This window comes from Rhodnius prolixus, unplaced genomic scaffold (genome assembly GCF_049639745.1).
Source record: "Rhodnius prolixus isolate KJV_2025 unplaced genomic scaffold, Rpr scaffold_1, whole genome shotgun sequence".
NCBI classification, from domain to species: domain Eukaryota; kingdom Metazoa; phylum Arthropoda; class Insecta; order Hemiptera; family Reduviidae; genus Rhodnius; species Rhodnius prolixus.
The window spans coordinates 35,501,930-35,527,898 of NW_027411581.1; the positions used below are offsets into that span (position 1 = coordinate 35,501,930).

Sequence of the window (25,969 nt, forward strand, 5' to 3'; positions counted from 1 at the left end):
TAATAATAATTAGGATTGCATTTATAGATTAAAGCAGACCCAATCATTACATTTAACCATTTTAAAGCTTTATTAAATTTCTCTGCTCAACAACTACAACAGATGACAAAAAAGAAACGCATTTCTAATCAGTATCAATATTTAATCTGTAGTTTTAAAATATGCAATTTATTTAGCATTTAATGTTAATAAGCCCGATTTTTTTTTTCCGGCGCATCGACAGCTTGGTCATTAGCGCCAATAAGCCCGATATTAATCCATCAATAAACCATGCTTCAAATGTATAAGCTTGACAGGAAATAAAGTCGCCAAATAAAAATTATTCTTTTGGACTGGAAAAGCTTAGCTTCTTAATTTTGAATTATACAAATACAAGCATTAGTATATATGTTTTGAAAAATGTAATGGTTTCTTGATTTTTAATGCAATATTGTTTTTGTTATAATGAACTGCAGATAGATGAATCACATCTTGGAATCCCGAAAGAGTGGATGCAATAAATCGGGCAACTAATTAATAAAACAATGCTTTACCATTGCTAGGTTAACAGGTGACACAGTTCCCTTGTTCTAATAAAATTATTAATTTTCTCACAAGAAATGTAATTGAAGACCAAAATGTAAGATAAATATTGAAACTTGAAACTCAATGGTCTTATGGGAGAAATATTTAAACAATTAAAACAAAACTGTACAATTATACAGTAGTAGTCCAAAGTTCTTAACAGAATTAGTTATTACTATTTCTCACACAATATTCATTTGGTTAAATTAACAATACGTTTAGAGCTAAACAAATTTTTTCCCCCAATATAGTATAATATAGGTGCTTACCTTTTTATTTATCTGAGTATTCTATTGTAATAAAAGTGTAAAAACTAAATGACTAGCGTAAATAGGGAAAGAAAACTATTATATTCTCTAAACTTCAATACATTTTTGTGGCAAAGGCGGAGCGGTAGTTTCAAATACATCATCTGGCATAGTTTCATTACCACTAGAAAGTGTTGATGTGGATGCGTTCTCTCGTTCTTGTTTTCGTTCACTTGCCCAAGATCTTTGAGCTGAGAATACCACAACCCAAAAGTATACTGAAAGAACTAAAAGAAAAAGTTAATTAAATAAGATATAGTTAACATTAAAAATTTGTTTATGTAATAAACGATAATAATAATACCAACAGGGAAGGGATTAGCTATGAGGTCAGCATACTGGACTCCCACGCGGAGGTCCCGGGTTCGAGTCCAGCTGCTGACCCTTAGATTTTCTCTTCCTAGGAGCTTCTTACAGCTCACTGTCCAGTGATGGACAGTGTTGTCTGTAACGAGAGAACACTGTCCGGAGGCCGGCAGTGCACTGAAAAAAGCTCCGGGCGCCAATAACCTTAGATGTTGACGCGCCTTAAATCATAAAATAATAATAATAATAATAATAATAATACCAACATAGATTAAATATTGATAGTAAAATTATCCAACGATCATTTCTTTTCTTCTGAAAGTTAATTGCATGAATGGTGATGGTAGCAATTTGGGTTCCAAAACTTAGTGTTTCACATGCAAGCCATGGAAAAGCATACCAACTAATCTCCTGCAATCACATTAAAAAACAAAAATTGTTACTAAACAGTCAAATATTCAATGAAAGGAGAGAGTCATTCCTGACCTCAATTTGTGACCCAGACAGCATTAGATATTCGCTACACCTCTTTGTATATTGACCTAAAGGTCACATAAAGAATACGACTTACTACTCCCAGAAATTACATATTAGAAATAATTTAAAAACAAGATACACTTTAATTAATTTTACTTTTTTTAAAAAAAATTATAAATGGATCAATTGCAGCAGAAAAAAGTAACTTTAACTTTTTTAAAGTTACAAATTTATTGTTTTGTTATTTTTGAATATAATCCAAAATAATGTAGGATTTTTTTTTTTGTCATCTTTCTATTTAATAAAGAATGCCTCTCCTCCAATGCGCGCACTCATTCAGCTTGTTTTAAGGGTTCATATAAACTTAATTAGGAATATTAATAAAGTACTTCAATTAAATAAAACAATATTAATTACACATACCACAATGCTACCCCATATAAGAATGGCGCTGGCAACTGCATAAATTAGAGAGAAGAATAGGAATGCTATCATTATTTCACTACCTGCAAATTAATTTACACAAAAAAAATTAACTTGAGTTTTTTTTTATTATTAATAGTTATTTGTTGTAAAAGTCAGGAAAATGTCCTTTTCCTGTACGAGTTCAAGTAATGCCCAGAGTAGCTAGCAAATTCTTTTCGGCTATAATTTCAGAAGATTAACTCTAAACTTGGACAATTGCAAAGGCTACCCGCTGAAGGTTGATAATTTTTGTTGAATTTATATTAAAAACTAAACCTTAGAAGTGTAAAAATTTAGAAAAAAATTAAAATTAAGATGTATTTACAATAAGTTGTTTCTGTAACTGACACAGACGACCATTAATTGAACTATTAACTAATATAAAATATTATTATTAGAAGTATAAAATAAAGCCAAGTATGTTATCCATTGGCTTTTGCAATTGATTTAATTTTTAGAAGTATTATCAGACAAATATTCATAACTAACTCGTAAAATTGGTCACTGCACTCGATGTTAAACCAGAATGTAAAAAGGTTTTTCATAGGTTATAACTGAGATTGTCTAATGATATATATTTAAATCAGTGCAGCCAAATAATTAAATCATTGTGAATTTTGTCAAATTAATATTAAAGTGATTGAAATTTAAACTAAACACAGTATAACAATACTTAGCGATGCAGTAAAAATAATTTTATATTTCCTTCAAAAATATAGTATTATCTCAGAGATACAAAACTACTTCTTTATTGGTCATAATCTCTGCCATTATTAGTAATGAAAGTAGAGAATAAAAATACTGTTAATAGCCTAAAATTTGTTTTAAATCAATTAACTTTTGGTATATTGAAATAAGTTTAAACTAAATCCTAATTCTATCATAAAACGTAAAAAGTTATAAAATGGCCTTTAACAAATAAAACCGCAATTTTTAATCTGAGTCTAAAAAGGAAGATACTAATTACATAGTCTCGCAAAACTTTGATATTCTACAGCCATCTATTCTACTAATTGCAAGTGGGAGTATAGTATTAGCTGGTGTTTAAAATGAAGAGGAAAAGTAGCAAAAATTGGCCTTACGTTGCACAAATATTGTATCATAATTTCTTTCATGTTTCGAGAAAATCCGCCTAAAATTGCGTTACTTTTAAATAAAATCAATACAGAAGAAACTATTTGCTAGTTGTGATAGACAATAATAGTAGAAGCTTTTGACAAAAGTATACAAAATGTTTCTTGTACAAAAAGATCTCTTTTTGTTCGTGTTCATCTTTTTCAATTATTTTTTTAAGAAGACGGTTTTAGTAAATGCAAGACAAAAAGAGAGACTTGCAACAAATAACTAAACTTTCCTTATTTGCTAGTTGTGATAGACAATTATTCTTGTCATAATTAACAAACTGATTCGTTGATTAAAACCATAAAACATGGATACAATAAGAAGACGTACGCCTAATAAAATTATAAAAATATTTTTTTCTAAATAAAAAATGCATCCAATTTGTAAAAAAAATACAAATTTAAAAAACGTAACGGAATTAGTTGATTTGTTATTATTTACTGACGCAAGCTTAAAATTAATTTCTAGTCTTGTGTGAGCAAGATTGATCAGATCTGCTTCTTAATTTTTAGTGATTTATGAATTCTTTAGAATTGAAAATACAATCGAATAAAATACAACACACTTGAAGATATAATTGACCTCCACGATTTCGTGAACAACTCCTTTGTTGGAGAGTTGATGTAAAAGTTATTAGTTTGAGACCAGTGACCAATTTTATTGTAGTAAAAGCAAATAAAAAGTTTTGTCAGTAAAACAGTAATAATTGTTTATTGGGAGACCAACCGACGACTACAAAACAGAAGTGGGATTTTACCTATAAACAGAGATGATTAAAGAAATGGAGAGTTTATGATCAGCGAAAAGAGAGTACGCGCATCCTGCGTGGCAAAAATAGAAGGTCAAAAGTCAATATGGCAAAACATAACCCGTTAAGTGTATGCAGTTATCAAGTACGCAAATAAAAACAAAAAGTATATGCAAATAAGTAGAGATGAAATTTAAAGCACACTCATTTACCAGCTGACGCAAGCAAATAATGAAATTGATTGAGAAAATGTCCAGATGTAATAAGGAGATAATTTCTACAAAAGTTCAAACTCATCAAAACATGGTTGATTCGTAAGTTTTAATTCAGACGAAAGTGAATATTCAGAGTGAGGGGAAGAATCTGAAATGGAATAGAACTGATTAAAGATATCAGCTTATGTCATCTAAAGTACAACTCCCCAGCTTACTAAAAAAAGAAAAAGCACATTGATAAAGAAGAAGTCTATACCTAAAAAACTACTTTCTATACCAGCGTCTCTCAACCTGTGGTACGCGAAAAATAATCAATAATGGCAGACATAAAAAATTAAAAAACAAATTAAAGTATAAAAATATCATAAAAACATTTTTTCCTATAATGCAAAAACATTATTTTAATTAATAATATTATACAGTCAAGTTAGTATGTAGAGTAATAAGGTTGGTCTATCTCAAGATATAAGAGAAAATATAATACATTTAAGATTAAAATTGTCTTTCATGGAGTATTTTCCAAAACCCGAAAACACAAATGATAATTGGATTTCAAACCCCTTCTATAAAGAAAATTTAGGAAAAGCTACGTCATTATCGATAAAAGATAAAGAAAATTTAATAGAATTATCATGTGACAGAACTTAAATGATAACTATGTAAAAATCTGCTTAAAGAGACTGATTGTAAAGAGTAAGCTCTATCCGAGCAACAGTAAATTTAATTGGTACTTACAGGTGGTAAGGAATACCTAGTAGAAATGCTTAAAAGATATTAATTTAGAAGATTTGGGCACAAATATAATAATCCTAAAGAAGAACTTCGTAAATTAATTAATAATTTTGAAGAGAAAAATATGCATGCAATTTTTAATTGTTTTAAAAAAGTGTTAAAACTAAGATCTTACAATTTATTAAATGAACATGAATTTGAACTCCTTTGTAACAGATACATTGTATCTCTATACAAATAAAGATAATAAAATAACACACTCGGAATAACAAAGTTCACGAAATGAATCATTTTTATGAAGTGGTACAATTTAGCATGATGTACTACCAAGTGGTACGCGAGCTAAAAAAAGGTTTGGAAACGCTGTTCTACATCAAGTCTTGATCCTCCGCCACAGCAATAAGGAAGAAAAGTCAGCAGAAAAAAGAAAAACAATGGATTATGAAGATGTGGATGAAAAACGCGAAAAAGCGGAAATTGGGTGATTTCCGGGACAAATGGCGATACAATCATTAACCTCATGGCTTTCATGAAGGCAGTGAGAGACAATTGTCATTTATTAAAAAGTAGGTTCGAATTATTAGAATGTGTTGCATTAATGTTTAAAGTCAGTTAAAGAGTAATTATAATTTTTTGAAGACAAACCCATGGCTAACATTAATATTGATTTTAATGCTACTTAATGCAAAGAGCACATACCTTGGGTAGATTGACTGTTGAATTGTGTAAACTCATCAACGTCTAATCCAAGTAATATACTGACTGTTCCATTTCCATCTTTTTCAGCGAGTTCAGTAAAAAGTTGTGTCAACACGAGGACGGACGTTATCTGCAATTTAAATAATTACAATAAGAATAATTTTGTTGTTCGTTTCATTATTTAATTGTTAATGAGTTATATTCTTATTAATTGCATTAATCACTTCATTCTTTCGAACTTGATAAATTCAACCACACTTGTTTATCTAAATTATTTATCAGCTTGTATTGGGCACTTGACTTTTCTACAGCAGAGGGCAAGGTTTCCTTTTACTTAAACAAAATTAGGTAAAAGGAAATCAGAATGAAAAATTTTCACAACATTGAAAAGTAGCGGAGAAAAAGAATTTGAATAGAATTTAATATTAAATTTTATCAATTAATAAAATGGTGGGATCTGTGATAAAAGGAAATATACAAGAGTTTATAAACGCCTTCATACTTGAGTTTTTGCAGAAAAAACAGGGTGGAATTGTAAGAGTTAATTAATATTGAAGCTTTCTGAAAAAGTAATAGTTTAATATGTTTTCCACATACATTTAATTAAATTATGAAACTTAAAAAAATTGAAAATGAAAAACAAGAACACAGAATAAAATGAAAGTGTACGCATATACGAGGGTCGTTTGAAAAGTCCGTGCATAAATAAAAAACTACTTAATTTTTTGGGGTAAACCTTTTTTATTTTTCAACATAGTCTCCTTTTAGGCTTATTCACTTCGTCCAACGCTGCTCTAGTTTGTTGATCCCTTCCGAATAATAGGATTTGTCCAAGTCTGAAAAATAGCCATTCATTTCTGCAATCACCTCCTCGTTTGAATAAAATCTTTTTCCCGCCAGCCATTTCTTCATATTGGGGAACAAATAGTAGTCCGAGGGAGCCAAGTCTGGAGAATAGGGGGGATGTGAAACGAGTTGGAACCCTATTTCCATTAATTTTGCGACCACAACTGCTGAGGTGTGAGCTGGTGCGTTGTCGTGATGGAAAAGGACTTTTTTGTGGGCCAATCGTGGGCGTTTTTCTTGCAGCTCGGTTTTCAAACGGTCCAATAACGATGAATAATATGCACCTGTAATAGTTTTACCCTTTTCCAGATAGTCGATGAGGATTATTCCTTGCGAATCCCAAAAGACAGTCGCCATAATATTTCCGGCCGAAGGAACGGTCTTCGCCTTTTTTGGCGCAGATTCCCCCTTGGTAACCCATTGTTTAGATTGTTCTTTGGTCTCAGGAGTGTAGTGATGTATCCATGTTTCATCCACAGTGACGAAACGACGTTTAAAGTCCTGCGGATTCTTCTGGAACAGCTGCAAACCGTCCTTGCAACACTTCACACGATTTCGTTTTTGGTCAAGCGTGAGCAATCGCGGCACCCATCTTGCGGATAGCTTTGTCATGTCCAAATATTGATGCAAAATATTATGTACCCGTTCATTCGAGATCTCACGCACCTTCACTCTTCTGTCATCCATCCCCATATCATGGATTTTATCAATGATTTTTGGAGTAGTAACCTCAACAGGGCGTCCAGAACGTTCAGCGTCACTTGTGCCCATATGGCCACTCCGAAAATTTTGAATCCACTTATAAACTGTCCTAATCGAAGGTGCAGAGTCACCATAATGTTTATCAAGCTTCTCTTTAGTCTCCTGAGGCGTTTTGTCTTTCTTAAAGTAGTGTTTAATCAACACACGAAATTCTTTTTCGTCCATTTTTTGAAAATCACTCGACTTCCTCGATTCAAACGAATGCCAAACACAAAGAAATAGTCCGATCTGGCTGAAACTTGGTGTGTGTTCTTCCAAGAGATGCTACTAACTAAACAAAACCTCGATACGCGCCAGTGGTGCTATCTCTCTGACTTTGCACGGACTTTTCAAACGACCCTCGTATAATATATTTATAGAAAGGGTAACAAAGGCTAAAGCTGGTTTACATTCCGTTTGGAATGGTTTTCTTAATAATGAAAATATTTCTTACTCCTCCAAGCTTATTGTTTATATTTCTGTATTTAGATCTATTTTGAGTTATGGAGCTCAAGTTTAGGGTTGGAAAGAATCTGATAAGGTTTATAAATTAGAACGTTTTTTTTTTTTTTAAAAAAAAAAGTATTTAGTTTGCCTCAGAATGCCCTAACTTACATTTTAGGCTTAGAAATAGATTCTGAAACTCCTTTTTTACACACACTTAGACTACATTTTAAATCTATTAGCCAGTATTGTGTTTACTGTGATAGTGTTCACATGTGTATGTACTTTGTACTGCACCTCTGTGTGCCGTTGTTTAACTAACTCTATTTTATAACTTTAATTTTTATATATTATATGGTTTTCGTTTTTAATTGTGATTCTTTTTTTTTTTTGTTATTACTGGTGTTACTAAGAGGGTTTAATGCCACTCTGTGGCTTTCCCACTTCTACCATGTCGGAAAAATCGATAGATTTGACCGAAATTCAGAGTCTGGGAAATAAAAAACGTAAATCAGATAACAGTGCTTTTGAAGTCACGATTAATACTTTAAATAGTTATGAACCTTTATCTGACATGGAGAGCATGGACGACGACGAACCCCCACCACCTGCTGGTGTGAAACCGAAGTCGTCTATGGAAAAGCAAATAAAAATACCTCCTATAGTAGTATATAGCTACCTTGAAAATCATTCCAAGGCACTGAAAACTCTAAGATCCGCGTGTAAACAAGATTTTGATGTAAAATGTCGAGGTAACCGTCTGATATTTCTAGCTAAATGTAAAGAAGATTATAATAAAATCATAGCTGATGTGACATCAGCTAAGCTCGAATATCACACTTATACGCCTGCTGATGAAATTAACCGCACATTAGTGTTAAGAAACGTGCCGCCAAATGTTACCTGCGAAGAGATTGAAGACGACTTAAAAGAAAAACACATAGTCCCTATTAAAATAACTCAAATGACGAAGAAAGAAATGTCTGGTCGAATAATTAAGTACCCGCTTTTCTTAGTAACATTTGATAAGTCAGTAAATGTCAAAGACGTTGTGGCCACAAACAGATTGTGTGGCTGTATTGTAAACTGGGAGCGATACAAAAATTTTTCTGGAATCACGCAGTGTTACAAATGTCAAGCATTTAATCATATAGCTAAAAATTGTTATCGTAAGCCTAAATGCCTTAAATGTGCCGGCTCTCATACTACAGATAGCTGCACCTCTGCACCTGATAAATCTCCAGTATGTGCGAACTGTGGTGGTGGTCACCCAGCTAATCATGAAAGTTGCCTTGTGCTGCAAAAACATAAAAAAGCTCGACAAAGTGCAGCTAACGAACTTAAGTCGCCTGCTAAGCCTGTATTTAAATTGAATTCTAACGAATTTCCCTCTCTGCCAAAATCAAACATATATAACGCTGCTGCACCAACTAACTCAGCTTGGCGCTCCACGGCCAACCCTTCTACCGCACATCCTCAAAAGGCTTCCTCTTCTGCATGGAACTGTAGTTCTTCAGATAATAGTGCTGATTTTTCATGGTTTAACTTAGTGCATGAAATTAAGTCATTTCTTTCTTCTTTTAATATAGGTAACATTTTTTTACTATTAAAACAATGTATAGAGAGGTTGAGGCAAGCTCCCGATGCATTAAGTAAAATTAGTATAATTGCTGATTGTATTTTTAGTTTAATATGATCTCAAGAACTAAAATAATGAGTTGGAACTGTAGGTCCATTATTAATAAATCACTCGAGCTGTCTCAATATGTTCAAAAGTATAATATCGATGTTATAATCCTTAATGAAACCTTACTTAAAAGTAAGCATAAATTAAAATCTAGCGGCTATGCCACTTATAGAAACGACTCTGGTAGAGGAGTAGCTTTGCTTGTCAAAAATAATATCACACACTTTCCTATTCTCTTGCCTCAACTTAAAACTTTAGTCGCAGTTGGTATTGTAATGGCTATTGGAAACATCGAGGTGTTAGTTTTAGCGGCCTATCTTTCTCCTTCAGTCAAATTAGACATCAGAGATTTGCAACTATTACTTGATTTACATAAGCATGTTATCTTAGCTGGTGACCTGAACTGTAAGCATGTAGCATGGAATTGTTTCTGTAGTAATAGAAATGGTAAAGTATTGCTTGATTACTGTTTTAATCACAGTATTGCTATTGTTGCTCCTGATAAGCCTACCTATTACCCTGATCGTTCAAATGCCCGCCCCAGTGTGCTTGATCTGGCTTTGACTAAAAATTTGCATTATAATATTACACCTCGTACTTACACCGCCCTTTCTTCTGACCACAACCCGGTTATATTCTGTGTTAGTGGCTCTCTCAGAACTCAGCAAAATGTGCATGTATTTAATTATAAGGCTGCCGATTGGAAAAAATTCAGGTCTCTGGTAGATGAAAAAATAGTTATTAATCCGCCCATATCTAGTACAAACGATATTGATACTCTAGTCGTGAATTTACAAGATATTCTGATGAATGCTGCTTTCCAATCTATTCCAATGTGTAACTCTACCACCACTTATTCAGAGCTACCCCCTGTAATTTCGCTCCTAATCAAAGTAAAAAACTTAGTCAAAAAAGCTTACTCAAGGCACCGTCTCCTCTGGATGAAAAGAGTTTTTAATAAATTAGCTAGGTTGGTGTCTAAACTTTTACAGTTGCATAGAAATTCCTCGTGGAGCAATCTGCTTTCCAAACTATCCCCACACGACAATAAGTTGTTTAGAATTGTCAAAGGCATACGTCATAACTCTGTGAATGTTCCTCCTCTCTCCTTGAATAGTCATCCACCAAACAACAGACAGTTGAGTAGTCTAAATAATTATGCTTACAGTCCCCAACACAAAGCTGCCACATTGGCGGACTACTTCGCTAAAGTTCATTCCATGAATACTGACTTAGGTGTCCCTTCGTTCACGCGGCACGTAATTTCCGCTGTCAGAAAATTTATTACCCCTTGTATCAAGCATGAGGATTGTAAACTTACTTCACCAATGGAGCTCAAGAGAATAATTTTTCATCAAAAAAATCGCAAGTCCCCAGGATTGGACGGTATTAACTCTCGTATAATGAAAAACTTATCCAGGAAAAGCTTAATACACATAACTAAATTAATAAATTATATGTTGATGTTTGGCTATTTTCCACAAACCTGGAAAACCGCCAAAATTATTGTAGTTCCCAAAGTGGGTAAAGATGCTACTCTTCCCAGTAGCTATCGTCCTATCTCTCTGCTCCCTTGTCTCAGTAAAGTTGCTGAGCGTGTTGTTTTGAAAAGACTTAGTTCATTTATTGAGAATAATAATATTCTGTCCCCTGATCAGTTCGGTTTTAGGGCGGGACACTCTACAACTGCACAACTTGCCAGAGTTATTGACGAAATTGAGCACAATTTTAATCTAAATAAGCACACCGGGATGGCACTGATCGATGTGGAAAAGGCTTTTGACTGCGTATGGCATAATGGTCTAATTTATAAGTTAATACAGTACAACTTTCCGAAGTACTTAGTCCACTTTGTTAACAGTTACTTAACACACCGTCAATTTTGTGTTACAGTTGGTAACGCTACTTCTGGCTTTAGAAAAATTGCGGCTGGTGTACCCCAAGGCTCAGTCCTTGGTCCCACACTTTTTAACATTTTCATAAATGACATAACAAAACTTAAATTCAGACCAAAATGCTCGTTATACGCTGACGACACTGCACTTTTTCTGTCGTCTTTTAGAGTGGATACAATAGCCAGGCATCTTTCTATTGCACTAGGAAAAAGTTTTAAATATTTTAATAAGTGGAGAATAAAACCCAATGAAGCGAAAACTGAAATAATTTTGTTTACACGTAGGAGGCCCCAAGTCATAAATTTTGTAAAAGTTAATGGTGTTGATCTCCCTTGGAAAAGAGAGGTCAGGTATCTTGGTGTTGTGTTGGACTCAAAGCTGACGTTTACAAAACACATCAATTCAATTTGCAACAAATCGCTCGGTATTTTGTGTAGCTTATTTCCTCTGTTCAATAAAACTTCAAACTTGAATTTTGTAAATAAAAAGTTAATTTACTACCTGTATATTCGGTCTGTATTGCTATATGCGGCCCCAGTCTGGTCTAATACTTGCCCCACAAACTATAAAAAATTACAACGCGTGCAGAATAAATGTTTGAGATTGATTGGGTCCTACCCTCGCTGGACACCAATCGACTACATGCATGCCACACTTGATGTGGCCAGTGTCTCTACGCAAGTGTACCTTCTTTCAGAAAAATTTGTCAGCTTGTGTGAAGCCAGCACACACTTGTATGTATCCAATATAGTTAATTACGATCTAACATCTCTTGCATACAAAAAATACAAACATAAGAGACTAAAACATATTTTGTTTTAGTACTGTTTATTTGTAGTTAAGGTTTTTTTTTTTTCTTCTTCTTTTTTCCTTAGTATTTAATATTAATTTTTCTTACTTTGTGTTATTTTAAGCTCTGTTGAGTGTATATAGGCACTATCGCCTGAAACCTCTTTATTCCTGTAAATATGTACATTTTATAATTTGATTTGAAGCCAATAAATATAAATATATATATATAAATAAATTAGGAAAATGGCAACAATGGAAAATGGTAGATTTCCCAAAATGCTGTCGAATGAATTGATTAAAAGAAACTTGTCTTTGGTTAAAAATTTGAAAATACTTTACCAGAAATATGATCCCAATTTTAATTTAGCTAATTTTGATTTGGAATGTATAATTAATTTGAATTGTAGATTTCACAAAATTTGTGATAAAAAGAGCTTAATAACTTTAAGCAAAATTCCGTTATTAATGCAAGAAACACCTCTTCTGGAAGACTGTGCAAGGAACTGAGCTATGATTTAGGAGAAAATAAGTTTATGAACAATGAGTACTCTCTAGATCAGATCTCCTGGATTATGAAAGCGAGAGGCGAACTTATGTATCTTAACTATAGATTTTTTTAGATTTGATGAAAGTTCCCTCTGTTCTTTGTGCGATATGTCCTTGCCAGAGAATACTTATCATTTTCTCGCTGAATGTCCGGCACTTAAAGAGTTTCGCATTCGCTTTTTTGAAAAGGAGAGTCTCACAAAAGAGCAGTTAATAACATATCTAAATGGTTATCGCAAATGGAAACCAATTATAAAATTTTATTAATACGCTTGGAATTTCCGTCATAATTACCTTAATTCAATCAGAAAATACACTCAACAGCAAAAAAAAAAACGGACACTTAATATTTTTTATATTAAAAGCTGATTATCAGTAATGTGTTTGTTTTTGTGGGTAATCTGGTTATTACAGAGAAGGAAGGGTCTAAGTCCATTGGACTAATCCCTTCAGGATTAGTAGGGCATGAGATAAGACTCAGATGTGGCTTATTTGTCTTGGGGCTGCTTTACCTGACGGAATTCTTCTAAACTGTAAGTAGGTTTTCGCACCTTTAGAGATCTTTAATTTATTAACCGCGCCTTTCTGTCATTAATAGACGTGATTTTTTTTATTTTGGTTCAGAACAATGGTTCTTTCGAATGTAGACGTAGCCCGAGCTGATGCCTTGGCAAGAGAAGGCCGGAGCGTCCGATCTATCGCAGAAACCCTAGGAGTAGCGAAGTCCGCCATTAATGATGCACTCCGGCGTTTCCGGGAGACTGGCAGTGGCCGACCAAGGGCCACAACTGAAGTTGACGATCGATTTATCACGCTCTCAGTATTGAGAGACCGCCATTTAACTGCTCCTGAGGTTCGGGACAGGCTTCAAGTGGCGCGAAATACGCGTGTTAGCTCGGACACAGTACGGCGGAGACTGAGGGAGCGTGGACTTGAAGCAAGGCGCCCCGCGACAGGGCCCCAACACCAGGAAAGGCGTCGTAGAGAAAGGCGATTATTTGCCGACCAGCATTTTCATTGGACTGTAGAGCAATGGGGAACAGTTTTATTCACAGATGAGTCTCGCTTTGGTCTATACCACTCAGACGATCGAGACAGAGTATGGAGACGATCAGGGGAGCGATTTGCTCAATGTACTCTTCGCGAGTCACTGCCTTTCGAAAGGAGATCAGTTGGGGTGGAATCAATTTCCACGCCCGTACTGAACTGATTTTCATTGATAATGGGGGCTCTGTCTGCTCGGAGGTACATTGAGGAAGTGCTCCTAGAGGCTGTGACCCCGTTGGCTCCATTTATTGGTGACCAATTCATTTTGACGCAGGGTAATGCTCGATCACATACCGCCAGAATTGTTACCGAATACTTGGAGCAAGTGGGAATCACAGTTCTGGACTGGCCTGCACGAACTCCTGAAATGAATCCCATAGAACATTTATGGGATAATTTAGGAAGGCGTGTTAGACATCGTCATCCTCCTCCTAATGACTTAAATCAGCTCCAAATTGCTCTTCGTGAAGAATGGGATGCTCTGCCGGTGGAGTACGTCCAAAATTTAATTTCTTCTATGCCTGACAGGATTAGGGCCCTTCGCCGTAGAAGAGGGAGAAATACCCGCTATTAGAATAACATCCTTTGTCAGAAAACCTGATAAGAATGAAGAATAAAGTTTTAAAAAAAATGTGTTAATTTCTTATTTTTTCTTTATTTTATAATTTTGTGTTAATAATTAATAAAACTTATTCATTTGTGGCAGATTTTGTGTAAATAACTTATAAATAAACCAATTCTTACCATAAATTAAAAAGATTAGCGTATTTAACAAAATTATGAGACCAAATCTGAGTGTCCGTTTTTTTTTTGCTGTTGAGTGTAAATAATGGTGTAATGCACTATATTCTGTAATATTTTATTCCGTTAATGTTTATTAATTTTTATTCTGTAATATTATAATCAAAGTTTAAAGCAATTTTTGTAAAGTTTAAGTATATTATTGTAGGCTACAATTCCAAGGATGGTCTTTTAGACCCAGTGTGTGTCTTTTAACATATTTATTATGTTCAAGAATGAAATTACATTTGTATTTATTGTTTTTTCTAAAAATAAATGGCTTTATTTTATTATTATTATTATATATATTTATATGTAGTAGACACTGGATTATTTAGAGGGCAAAATCTGGCCCGCATTATTTTTAATTTTTTTTTTTTTGTTATTTTTTTACCTTCAAAAGTACCTCTATTTTGCAAATATCTCACAATTACTTGACATTCACTATGTGCGCTGCGCAATTCATTAGTATGTCCTAAAATATAATCCAGTGCTTAAAAGTGTGCGAGGTACTAGAATTTTAAAAATCAGTTCAAGGTAAGTTATGTAAGCCAAATGTTCATATAACTGAAAAATAAGTAGACAGGCGGGTACTATGAGAAACTTCTTACTGCACTTAATATCTTCTTTGGACATCACTTTGTTCTTGTTCCTTCACTCGAAGCAACCAGTTTATTTAGTACACTGGGGATAATCGACCAAATGGGTGACTCGTCGTTAGGACCTTTTCGCTTAAACTCTTCAACTTGCCCAACAAAACAGAGCGAAAGTAGCCTTACACACAAGATATTTTAGATATCTTAAGATACCTTATGTTTTAAGCGAAAAATTGCGAAGGAATTAAATTTTGTATTAAATATCATAACTAAAAACCTAAAATATCACTAATGCATCTCTTCCAATATACCAAAAGTATTAGACATCCTTTAAATAAGAGTGTTTATTACATTATGTAAACAATCAGAACAATATTTCTATTTTATTTTATCTAGAATAAACAAATGATGTTTATAAAACTGAACAATACCCTTAGTTATTATAGACAGGTCAAATTCCAATTATTGTACAATTTTTGTAAATGAATGCAGTAACATAAAGATACCGGGTTTGGAAGTTGTTTAAGTTTTAATTTTGGTATTTAAAATATTATTAAGAAGTGATATGGGTAAGATAAGTGAAATAAGTGAGGCTAAAAGAGCATTTTAATTGCATTATTGTCCGAGCAACTTTCACAAATTAAAATTTCCAAAAAAATTGAAAATATCCCATTGCGCATTGCAAACGGCCATTAAAAGGTATCAAAATACTGACTCCTTTAAAAGTTTGCAACGGTCAGGCCGCCCAAGAAAATCTGGCTGAAGAGAATGCAGAATGTTGGTAAGAGAAGCCCGTAAAGGCAGTTCAAAAAAACATCTTCTGAATTGGCTAGCTCTTTTATTGAGTGTGTTGGAGCTGAAATGTCGGCTTACACAGTTAAACGAAGGCTAGTAGCTGCAGGTTTGAAAGGACCGAAAGGTTTATTTAAAGGAAGAAAAACCACTGGTGTCTGCCAAAAATAAACAAAAACGTTTGGGCAAAAAGTATGAAGGACTGGATTTTCGACGATTTTACCAAAATTATTTGGTCTAATGAAACCAATGGTGATATTATATTTTCAAAATAGAGCAAAATACAATAAAAACAATGGAAAATTAATAAACAATGTTGGGAATTTTTTGTTAATCTAGCTTTTTCCTGTGCCTAGAGCTACATGGTGCCGAACAATAAAACATACAAAGCGGAATGTATGGTTCCTACTGTTAAATTTGGAAGGGGTAATATAATGATATAGGGTTGCAGGGCGCAACAGGCACCAGAAAAATTTTTATCTATGGAGGTAGGATGAACAGCGAGAAGTTTAGCTCCATGTTAGAACTGGTATTACAGCCATCAATAGAACAAAAAAAATTAATAACTCTCCTCCACAAAATGTCTCGTTCTAAAATATAATGCACCGTGCCATCGGCTGCAATTTCTCGCTACTAGATTGAAGATCAAGAAATAAAAACATTGCAAAGGTCTACACAGTCCTCGGACTTAAACCCAATTGAGCATTTATGGAGTATTCTTTAGAAAAAAGTGCTTAAACATAAGTGTTCATGAAAACAAGATTTAGTAAAAATTATTAAGAAGGAATGGGATAAGATAACACCGAAGAAATGTTGCCAATTGCTACAAAGTATGCGAAATCGCCTGAAATCTTTATAAAAGCAAAGGGTGGCCATACCATGTAATAATATTGATGTAAAAGATTTGAAAAATATAGTTTTAGATATTGCTTGTTAATTTACAGCATTATTTGTAATTAATTTACATTACATAGGTGCTCTTTAATATTTTGGTTTTTTTTAAGTTAATATGAATACAAAACAGTCAACTTAAAAAAGTGTGTTCAGTTTTTTAAATGAGAATGTGAGTAAGGTCGGTAAGTGAGAAGGGGCAAGAACATCCGGTGTTCGTTTGCCACGGTCGATGAACTTGGATACGATCGGCCTTACTAACTACTTAATATTGGGCGAAGTCAACAGCATGCAAGCCTTTTAAATAATTAAACAACCAGGAAATACCATTACTCTATTTGTCCCTTAATCTGAGCCAAAATATTGTCAGAATATACTTATTTTTAAGATAGACATTAGGTCATCTAGGTACTAAGAGACAACCTATCAAACAGCCGGATTAGATCTTACCTATTTCATTTCTCTTTGTGATCACGTATCGGTAGCCTAAATCATGACATGCGATAAAGCAAGAAATTAATGAAATTATAAACTGCATTTCTAATAAACAAACTAAATTACGCGAAATTAAAGAATTTATAAACAGATTAATAAGACTCCGTATATTAATGATCAAGAAATACATTTCAAAATTGAACACTAAAAAATATAAATAATGCTTTTAATCGAACCAAAATAAAATGCATTCGATTAAAAATAGTAGCAGATACAGCGAGCAGTTGATAACCTCCTAGCTAACCTGGCTTGCGAGCCAGAGGAGGCACCTTTGAAGGCACAGTACATGCTTCACAAGTTGAGTAAAGTTCATTATTTGATAAATTAAGGAATAAGTTTGATCCTTTACATGAATGATATTGATCACTTAAATACGTGGCAGAAGGTTTCCAATTTTTTTAGTAATTAAACGCTACTCTCCCAAAATTACCAAATAATTATTAAACCTTCTTGTTTGTAACAGATGTAAAATTAATTTTTAGCCATTTTGTGTATGCTTGAGAACATCTAAAGTTCTTAACCTTTGATTTTTCTTAGAAAAATCACTCGGAAAACGACTTATTTCCCGATATTAAGAAAAATACTAGCTTTACTGCCTAGGCAATATTTTTAGTAGAAAGGGGATGAAAAAATACATGAAAATGACCTATCGCGTGCTCTTCTTTCTCTTTGATAACAAGTTAAAAAATTAAAATATGATTAATAAATACTTACCAGATTTTGAAATGGCCTAGCACCTTTAATTTAGAAGATATCGAATTGCGGTTTCCGGTTTCTTTCATATGTTTTTATACTCTTTAAAACTGTGTATATGAAAATGGGGGTTAACAGCAAACTCTCACTTTTGGTCGCGTGTCAGCCGCGTATGCGGGCAGGAATCTAAAATCAAGTCACATATTCTGAAACTAGAGGTGACGGGCAACAAATTTTTCCTCTACCATTTTTTGCTCAGATTAACCGTTTAAGCATGAAATGCATTTGAGCCGTCTTAAAATGAATGAACCCTGGATAGCAACAAGTTTTTATTTGAATATTTTTTGAGAAAATTCGTTTTAGGCACTTGGAGTTGCTATAAGTCCGTAACTATAGATTTTAAGCAGGCAAATTGGGTTGATAGAACTAAATTTTTTACCTTCTTACACAAATAGTCCACTTAAGCTGATAAATTTAATAAAAAAATGATATTGTTCCAAACGAAAGCCAGTGTACTCATTGGAAACCAGCTAAGCTAGAAAATTTATATCAATTTTGGTGTGAGGCCTGCCTCTGTGCAATACTATTTAATCTGTTCCTGCATAAAGCCATTATGAAAATTGAGAAGTTTGGCAAGCCAGTTGCGACAGATTCTCAAGATATCTGAATTTTAGGGAGAAATGAAAAAACTATAAAAGAAGCATTTATTATTTTTAGTATTTGCCCTTTGTGGTCTTCCTCCCCATCTTAGTTTATCCCTAAATTTTCAGGCAAAAGTTAAAATTAAATTTTAAAGATTTATTTCATTTTAGAATTAAATTTTCTTGTGTTATTTTAACAATGTCAAATAATAATGTTCAATTTGGACTAGAATATTATTTATTGATAAGTAAAGAATTTAATTATAAAAACATAAATCAAAACAAAAATATTTCAACTAAATGGTGTTCTTCAAACCAAAATAATGAAAGTAAACCTATCTACGTATAAATATTTCTAACAAATATTTTATTAAAACTCACTCAATTTTTTCCTTAGTGGTATGTAAGAAAAAAAATGTATCTATTTAAAATGTGGGTTGCTTATCATCACCTTGTCTTGTCTAGCCTTGCCTTGCATTCGCCAATTAAACTTCAACGTCAGCAACACTGTAGCCACCAACCAGTGTAGTTTACTACGTCCTTCTAGCCACTTTCACAAATGTCTGCATCATGCAATGAAATTACACGGTACCTACTCACCAATCAAGCCATGTTCGCCTGATCACGCCATGTTGACTTTTTAAAATGATAAACAGAAAATAATATACATATATATATTTGAAATAAAAAAAGCGAAAGGTCTTAAACTGACGTAAATGTTGGAAAATTAAAGAGCTCTTGGCCCATCAATTTTCTTCAATCTCTGCATTTTCGCAACATACCTCACGATTTAGTGGAATCTAGAGGGAAATCCTATTAAAATAAATTTACCAAGTAAAATAAAAAGATTCAAACAGCAGGCTAAGCTTTAGCGGTTTGAAAAACCTTTACACAATCCTGACTTTTAGCTCAGGATTACTCACTTACTACTCGGAGCAACAGTCCTTAGACCAGGACGTCAATATTCTCTGACTTTAAGCTATTTTCTTTAAATTCGAAGCGCCTCGATAGCCGAGTGGTTAGAGGCGAGACCTGCAAAGCTAAGAGCTATTGTGGTACTAGGTTCGATTCCCGGTATAGATATGGATTTTATTTGATGAGAAAATAGTTAAGTACGTTTACTATCCAACTTCGTCCATGACATTTGTTGTGATAGTTCGAGGTAAAGCCTGACTGAAAAAGCATTACATTCTTACATTTCATTAATTTATTTAAATTCTCAGTTTCAGTAATTCATTAAACCGTCGATAATAAATATAAACTTTCATCAGATCTTTGCAATTCTAGAAAATGGCATTTTAAATAGAACTTTAAATGTCTCCCTTTTACAATCCTTCCCTCAAAAAATAACAATTCCTGTGAAATGGTTTCAATAAAAGTTATAAATCAAATGCATGCAGTATTTAAAGTTTAAAGTAAATAATTGGAACAACTTTCCATTAGAATATAAAAATACTTTCAGTCAAGCGGCCCTTAAATTTGTTCAATTTTGTATCAAAACCTTGTTACAAAGTTCTCAAGGGTGTTCAAAAAGGGAACATCAAATTTGAACTACAGTCAGGGACAAAATGGTAGACACACAATTTCTTTTAGAAAATGTTTATTTGCAATTTTAATTTATTACTGACTTTTGATAATATTGCCTCGGACATTAAAGTAAGAAATAAACAGTAAAATCAGATTAATTTATGAATGTGTCAATTTGTAGAAAGCATAAACTTAAAATAATCACTTTGATGTGGGACAAAAAGATAGACACACCTTCAGTTTTGGAATTTCAGCTATCGCCTAATATTTTGTTGAGTCTCCTCTGTTGTGTATCACTTCGAACATTCTATTTGGAAGACTTCTGTTCAAATTTTGAACTTCTTCTTGCCCGATATCTTCCCAAGATTGCGATTTTCAATTCCTCAACATTGTCGACTGGCGACCATTTCGTAGACCTTTCTAGATAGAATTTCCCATAGATTTTCAATTATATTGAGGTCTGGAGAAAGAGCAGGCCAAGAAAGAGTTTCAATGTTATGATCTTGGAACCAACTTTTTATTGTCCGAGCATTATGAACTGGAGCGTTGTCTTGCTGAAAAATATAATTTTCACCAGCCATCCCGAGAAACTCATTTTTTGCTTCTTCCAATATGTTCTTGGAATGCTTCGGCGTTAACTCTGCGAGGAAGAAAAGTTATTTTGCCCTTATTTAGGAAGCCTATGGATGCCCACAACATTATGGATCAACCACCCATTTGTCGTTTAGACAAAAATTTCTCTTCTTTCCTTAAATCATGGAAACAATATCGAAATCCCTCAAGGCCATCTAAATTAATTTTTTTTCATCCGAAAAAATCACTTTATTCCATTCTCTGACCCACGACAAGTGTTCTTTTGCAAAATATAGTCGGCCGAATTTGTGTTTTTGTTTTAAGGCTGGTTTCGTCCTTAATTTTTTCCTGTCTAACGTATTTTGCTTCCTTAAAAACCTCCTTACATTTTTCACATTAGTGTGGACACCAACACTTGCAGCAATTGCCCGAGCTAAGGGCGTAGAGTTTGAGGCAGCTCTTAGAATTACCCTTTTTTCACGCTTCGAAAGAGCCGAAGACCTGCCTGTTGACCTCCCAGCGCCATATTGTTCCCCGAATTTCAAAAATGTACACACTGACGAGAAACTCCTCTTTATTTGGCGTCCAATTTCTCTGGCAGACATACCCGATTCAGAAAGAGATTTGATTAACCTCCTTTCTTCGTCGCTAAAACACTTCCCTCTTCCCATGATAAATTTTTTTTTTTGAACAAAAATGAAATAATAAAATGTGGTATAAAAATTGAAAGACTGTGCACTGTATTAGAAAGCGAATAAAAATTTAACTGAAGCATTAAGTGAACAAAAACACAAGGGTGTCCTATATTTTTGTCCCACGAAAATATTAATTTTTTACAAATATTTGAGAATATAAAAGTAAACTTTCACCTATCCGCAGTATGCCAATAAAAGTGTGATACCAAAAGGCAATAAATTATGAAAATAATCATTCAATTTAAATTTCTTTTTATATTCTGGAAAATATAAAAGATGCTTTTGGAGGTGTGTCTATCATTTTGTCCCTGACTGTAGCTGTTAATTATACTAAATTCTAAAAAACAGATAGTCATATTACCTTTGTAAAAATTACTTGTTCACATACAGGAGATATCAAGTGGCAGCATTGCAGGTGAAAACTTTCTATTAGAATGCCTTATTAGGCGGGGGGCAAGTGAAAGTAAAGAGGCCCAATAACAATTAATTTTCTACAAACATTTTTAGAAAAAAATAAGGCAGGGCATACAAACTTTAGAGAAATGGTTTTGCTATCAATAGCTTTGTGAGTCACCTAAACATTCTGGATACCAAAAAAAAAATTGTCAATGAGATTTAAAATAATAATAATAGCTTTGTGGTTACAAAATTTAACTACGTATCTCTGCTCTATTTGACCTTGTTGCTTTGTCACAAGATTCATGCAGATTAAGATGATTTCGATCAAACATTTATAATGAAATTTACTCTAATTTACACAGGGCGCCACGGTAGCCGAGCGGTTAGAGGCGAGACCTGCGAAGCTAATGTGTATTGTGGTACTGGGTTCGATTCCCGGTCTTAGGCCTTGGATTTTATTTAATAGTTAATAAAAGGAATTTGCAGTAAAGTATGTTTGCTAGTCGCCTCTGTCCACGACACCTAATTGGTAGTTGGACGTTAAGCCCCGCCTGAAAAAATAGGCGATTACTTTACTTACTCTAATTTACACATAAAATAGGTTCTATAATGTCTTTTCGTATAGAAAACTATGGAAAAGGAAATTCTATTATTTCCACGTAAAATGAAATAAAATGCTAAACTTCGTACGAAAAACCAAAACCAAAAGGGCCCATGTGGATTTTTTTTTTTAGCATTAGTATAAGTGTACCCAAAGCTCATGAAAGTCATTTTATGTAACTCAAAACTATGGAATTATTGAAATCTGAATCCAGGGCCGGATTTACATGAAAAGAGGCCCTTTCACCTCCCATTTTTAAGTTTGTAAATTACATGAGATATAATAAAATACATCACTACTGTGATATAAGTATATCAATATGTTAAATGAAACATGTTGTTATTGGTACTGTTTTTAGAATAATGTAATTTTAATTTTGCTAACAATTTGAATGTAGGCCCCTCTTGATCTTAAGGCCCTAGGCTGAAGCCTAGTTAGCCTATAGGAAAATCCGGCCCTGTCTGACTCCAAAGGTTTATACTATTACCTCTACTGGCTACTAATTAAGTTCATCGATAAAAACTAATAACAATATAAATACAGTACATAAATCAAGTGTAATTTATTATTTTAAACTTTTATTTTTAAACTATTATTGTTCTTACTTTTCTGTTTGTTTTGGTATAATTTTTTTTTTTTTTTTTTAAATAAGAAGCCTTTTTTATTGTCCGAACCTCAATACTTTGAAAAGAATGATTCTATCTATCAAATTACAGGCTATATCTAGCTATCAAATTTATTTATAGGCTAATTTCTTTCCATCAATTGCAATAAGAATGTACTTTCACTTCACTTACAGTATTTGAGGGAATTCAAGTTTGACAACTGAAAAACTGGTGACAATTTCAGAATAGAGAAGCCCAAATACAACCCAAAATTTTGGACAACAAAGGTTTCTGAGAATTTCTCGTATTTTAGCTGTTAGGGACGGATTTAGAACATTAGTCGTCCTAATTACGAAATTCAAAATAAAAGCAACAATAATGCACGAAATTTAGTTCAATTTATTGAAAGTATTATTACATTACAGAAAGACGAAAGTTATATTTATTTATATTAACTTCAACTTTATTTAAGTTAGAAAAGTTTTCTCATAAACTAAATTAATTTTCAAAGAATGAATCATAGCCTTAAAGTTAATCTTAAGCTATTCTTCAGGTTCTATAGTTATAAAACATGCATCCTGCCTTAGTTCTAAATTTCCGCTGAGAAAATGAATACTCAGATGAAGAATTCGTGACCAATAATGCCAAGAAATTTTACAAAAACCATTTATTACATTTGAAAAGGCGTAGATAGTCAATATCTTGCAGTCATTATGTTATAAAGTTCAGATTCCGCTAAAACCCTATCACCCTAATGATCCTACACATGCAACTAGCATAAAGCACATCTTATTGCAAAATATAATGACTCCTTATTCGTCTAAATCGGGGTAATCCTTCATACAGTTTTAAAATATCGTCATAACAACTAGAAGAAGAATAAGAACAATTCTGTAGCAAAGGTCATTACAAAAATTTGTCTACAAAATATCTACTGAATCGTTAAAGATATTTGTACACTTTCTCATCTCCGATAATTTAACTTTTTAATCGAATTCGGATTAGGTTAATATTTTGAAATGGTGAAAATTCATGAACATTGGCGAAGGTTTTCGTTCTTGAGTTATTTCACGCATCTGCAAGTAACTTCTTTTTCTACTAATGTATGGATGCCTATTGTTTAGGTGCTATTACAGCTACAACATTTGCGGTTTTGCTTCGAATGTCCTTAAGGTGACCACTGTAAATTTGGCCTTGAGAAAATTTCAGTGATGTCCCTCCACTTGATGCCCTAAGCAAGAGATTATTTTCTTTAATGGTTAATCCACTCCTGTGAGGTATTATATTAGTTTAAATAAGCGCAGCCAATGGTTTTCTCATGAGGCATTGTCTCAGAGAAAGAAGCGGTCTCTGGAAGTAAAATAATCGCTAATTTTTTCCAGGCGGGACTAAACATCCATCTAATTATCAAATTAGTCTTGTTCTTAGGCAGTACCCCTATTGAAGGAAATTTTCTTTTGACCATAACAATATAAAATGTATAATATAGAATAATTTTTAATGAATGGACTGGTGGGCGGTAGCTCATACTATGTCATTAGAAATAGATAACATAGATAAAGAGCTAGACTGGGTATCTCCCCCTTACTAGTCCGAAGTTATAATCACAAAACCAAAAAAAAACAAGTTCCCTGCGCAAATCAATAAATATTATTTAAACGTTCTTTTACTTTTTTACTTATGTATTATTTTTAGAATATTTAAATAATAATTTAAATTATTATTTTTCTATGAAATACTTCGTTGAATTTTTCTAGATAAAAAGTGTTTCAAAAAAAAAAAATTAAAATTGCGTAAATATTATTTTGTTCACAAAATGAACTTGAGCCTTTGTTTTTCAAAATACAGCTAAAGTAAAGCCGACTTTTAAAATATAAATAAACGGAAATATGTATTGAAGTATTCCATTATCTAGACAGGTAAATAAGAACGCTAATGATAAGATAATGTTTATTTTTATAAAAACATTTCAGTTTGAGATGGCCTGAAGTGGGAAGTCAACCAATCAACGCACGTCACATTATTCTAGTGAAAAAACATGGTTTTAACCCAATTCCCAATGTCCAACTTAATCAATCTCTCCGAACTGTACGAGAGTTGAATTGAATTGAGTTGTACTGTACTCGTAAAGTTGTGTTGAATTTCTTGTTTGGCTGAATTTTTAACAACCGTAAGGCACTATTACTTCGAGGGAAGCAGGTCATCCCCGCACCTTTTCGATTACTCAAAATGAAACTTTTGTCGCACAAAAAAAACAAAATCTTTATTCAACTAATAAAAATTGATGGCGAACCTGTTGGAAATACGCTTTATTGGAAAAACTCACAAGAATTTATTCTATTTTGAAATAAATTGCAATTCTTTTGTAACTAGCGGACTGATGGCTAACTTGCCTCACTTAAATATTAAGATTAAACGATGAAATTGAATACCCCTAGCTGCCGAGTTCCTGCGTGCTATTTGCTGACCTGTTCATTTCACAAGAATACTTAAATTAGCGGTGTCATCCAGAGAATATGTGGCGAATGGAATAATCAAATACCTTGTGACGCTGACTCGCCAGGAACCTGCTGATGTAAGTAAAAGTAAGTAAAGTAATATCTATTTCTTAAGGCGGGTTTACGTACAACAATCAAATTAGATATAGGGTGCGTTCCACTAAGCGTTCACAACGATCATGCTCAGTACCGCGGTTTTGCCCGCTCCACTTGCTTGCGAGCGTTACAATCGAAAACTCAAGTGGAATGGACTATGGGGTGTTTTTACCGTTCATGGCGACCTCGAAAATAAGTCAGAAGCTTGAAAAGGTTGTTTTTTTCATTTTAACCCCATCTTAAGCAGTTATAATAAACTTTATTAATTATTGGTAAAGTTGACTTATATTAAAAATATAATATATAATTCAATTTTTTATATTACATTTTAGTGGAGCATTTATAAAATTTACGTTTAAATAAAATTAAAAAAGGCTTTTGTGGCAACAGTAGGATATTTATTAATGCAACTTAATAATGCTTTAGAATGTTCTTCATCTAGTTCCGATGAAG

The 25,969-nt window shown here is 33.2% G+C and overlaps 1 protein-coding gene across 1 annotated transcript in view; it reads right to left on the bottom strand.

Moving 5' to 3' along the window:
• LOC141459523 (uncharacterized) overlaps nt 1–25,969 on the bottom strand; it is a 61,462-nt gene continuing 35,493 nt past the window's right edge. The window contains exons 2-5 of the mRNA XM_074138695.1: nt 5,637–5,766; nt 2,079–2,161; nt 1,445–1,589; nt 1–1,099 (exon numbers count right to left, since the gene is read on the bottom strand). Of these exons, the coding sequence (XP_073994796.1) occupies nt 921–1,099; nt 1,445–1,589; nt 2,079–2,161; nt 5,637–5,766 (537 nt within the window). The 3' untranslated portion in view covers nt 1–920. The remainder of the gene's footprint in view (nt 1,100–1,444; nt 1,590–2,078; nt 2,162–5,636; nt 5,767–25,969) is intronic.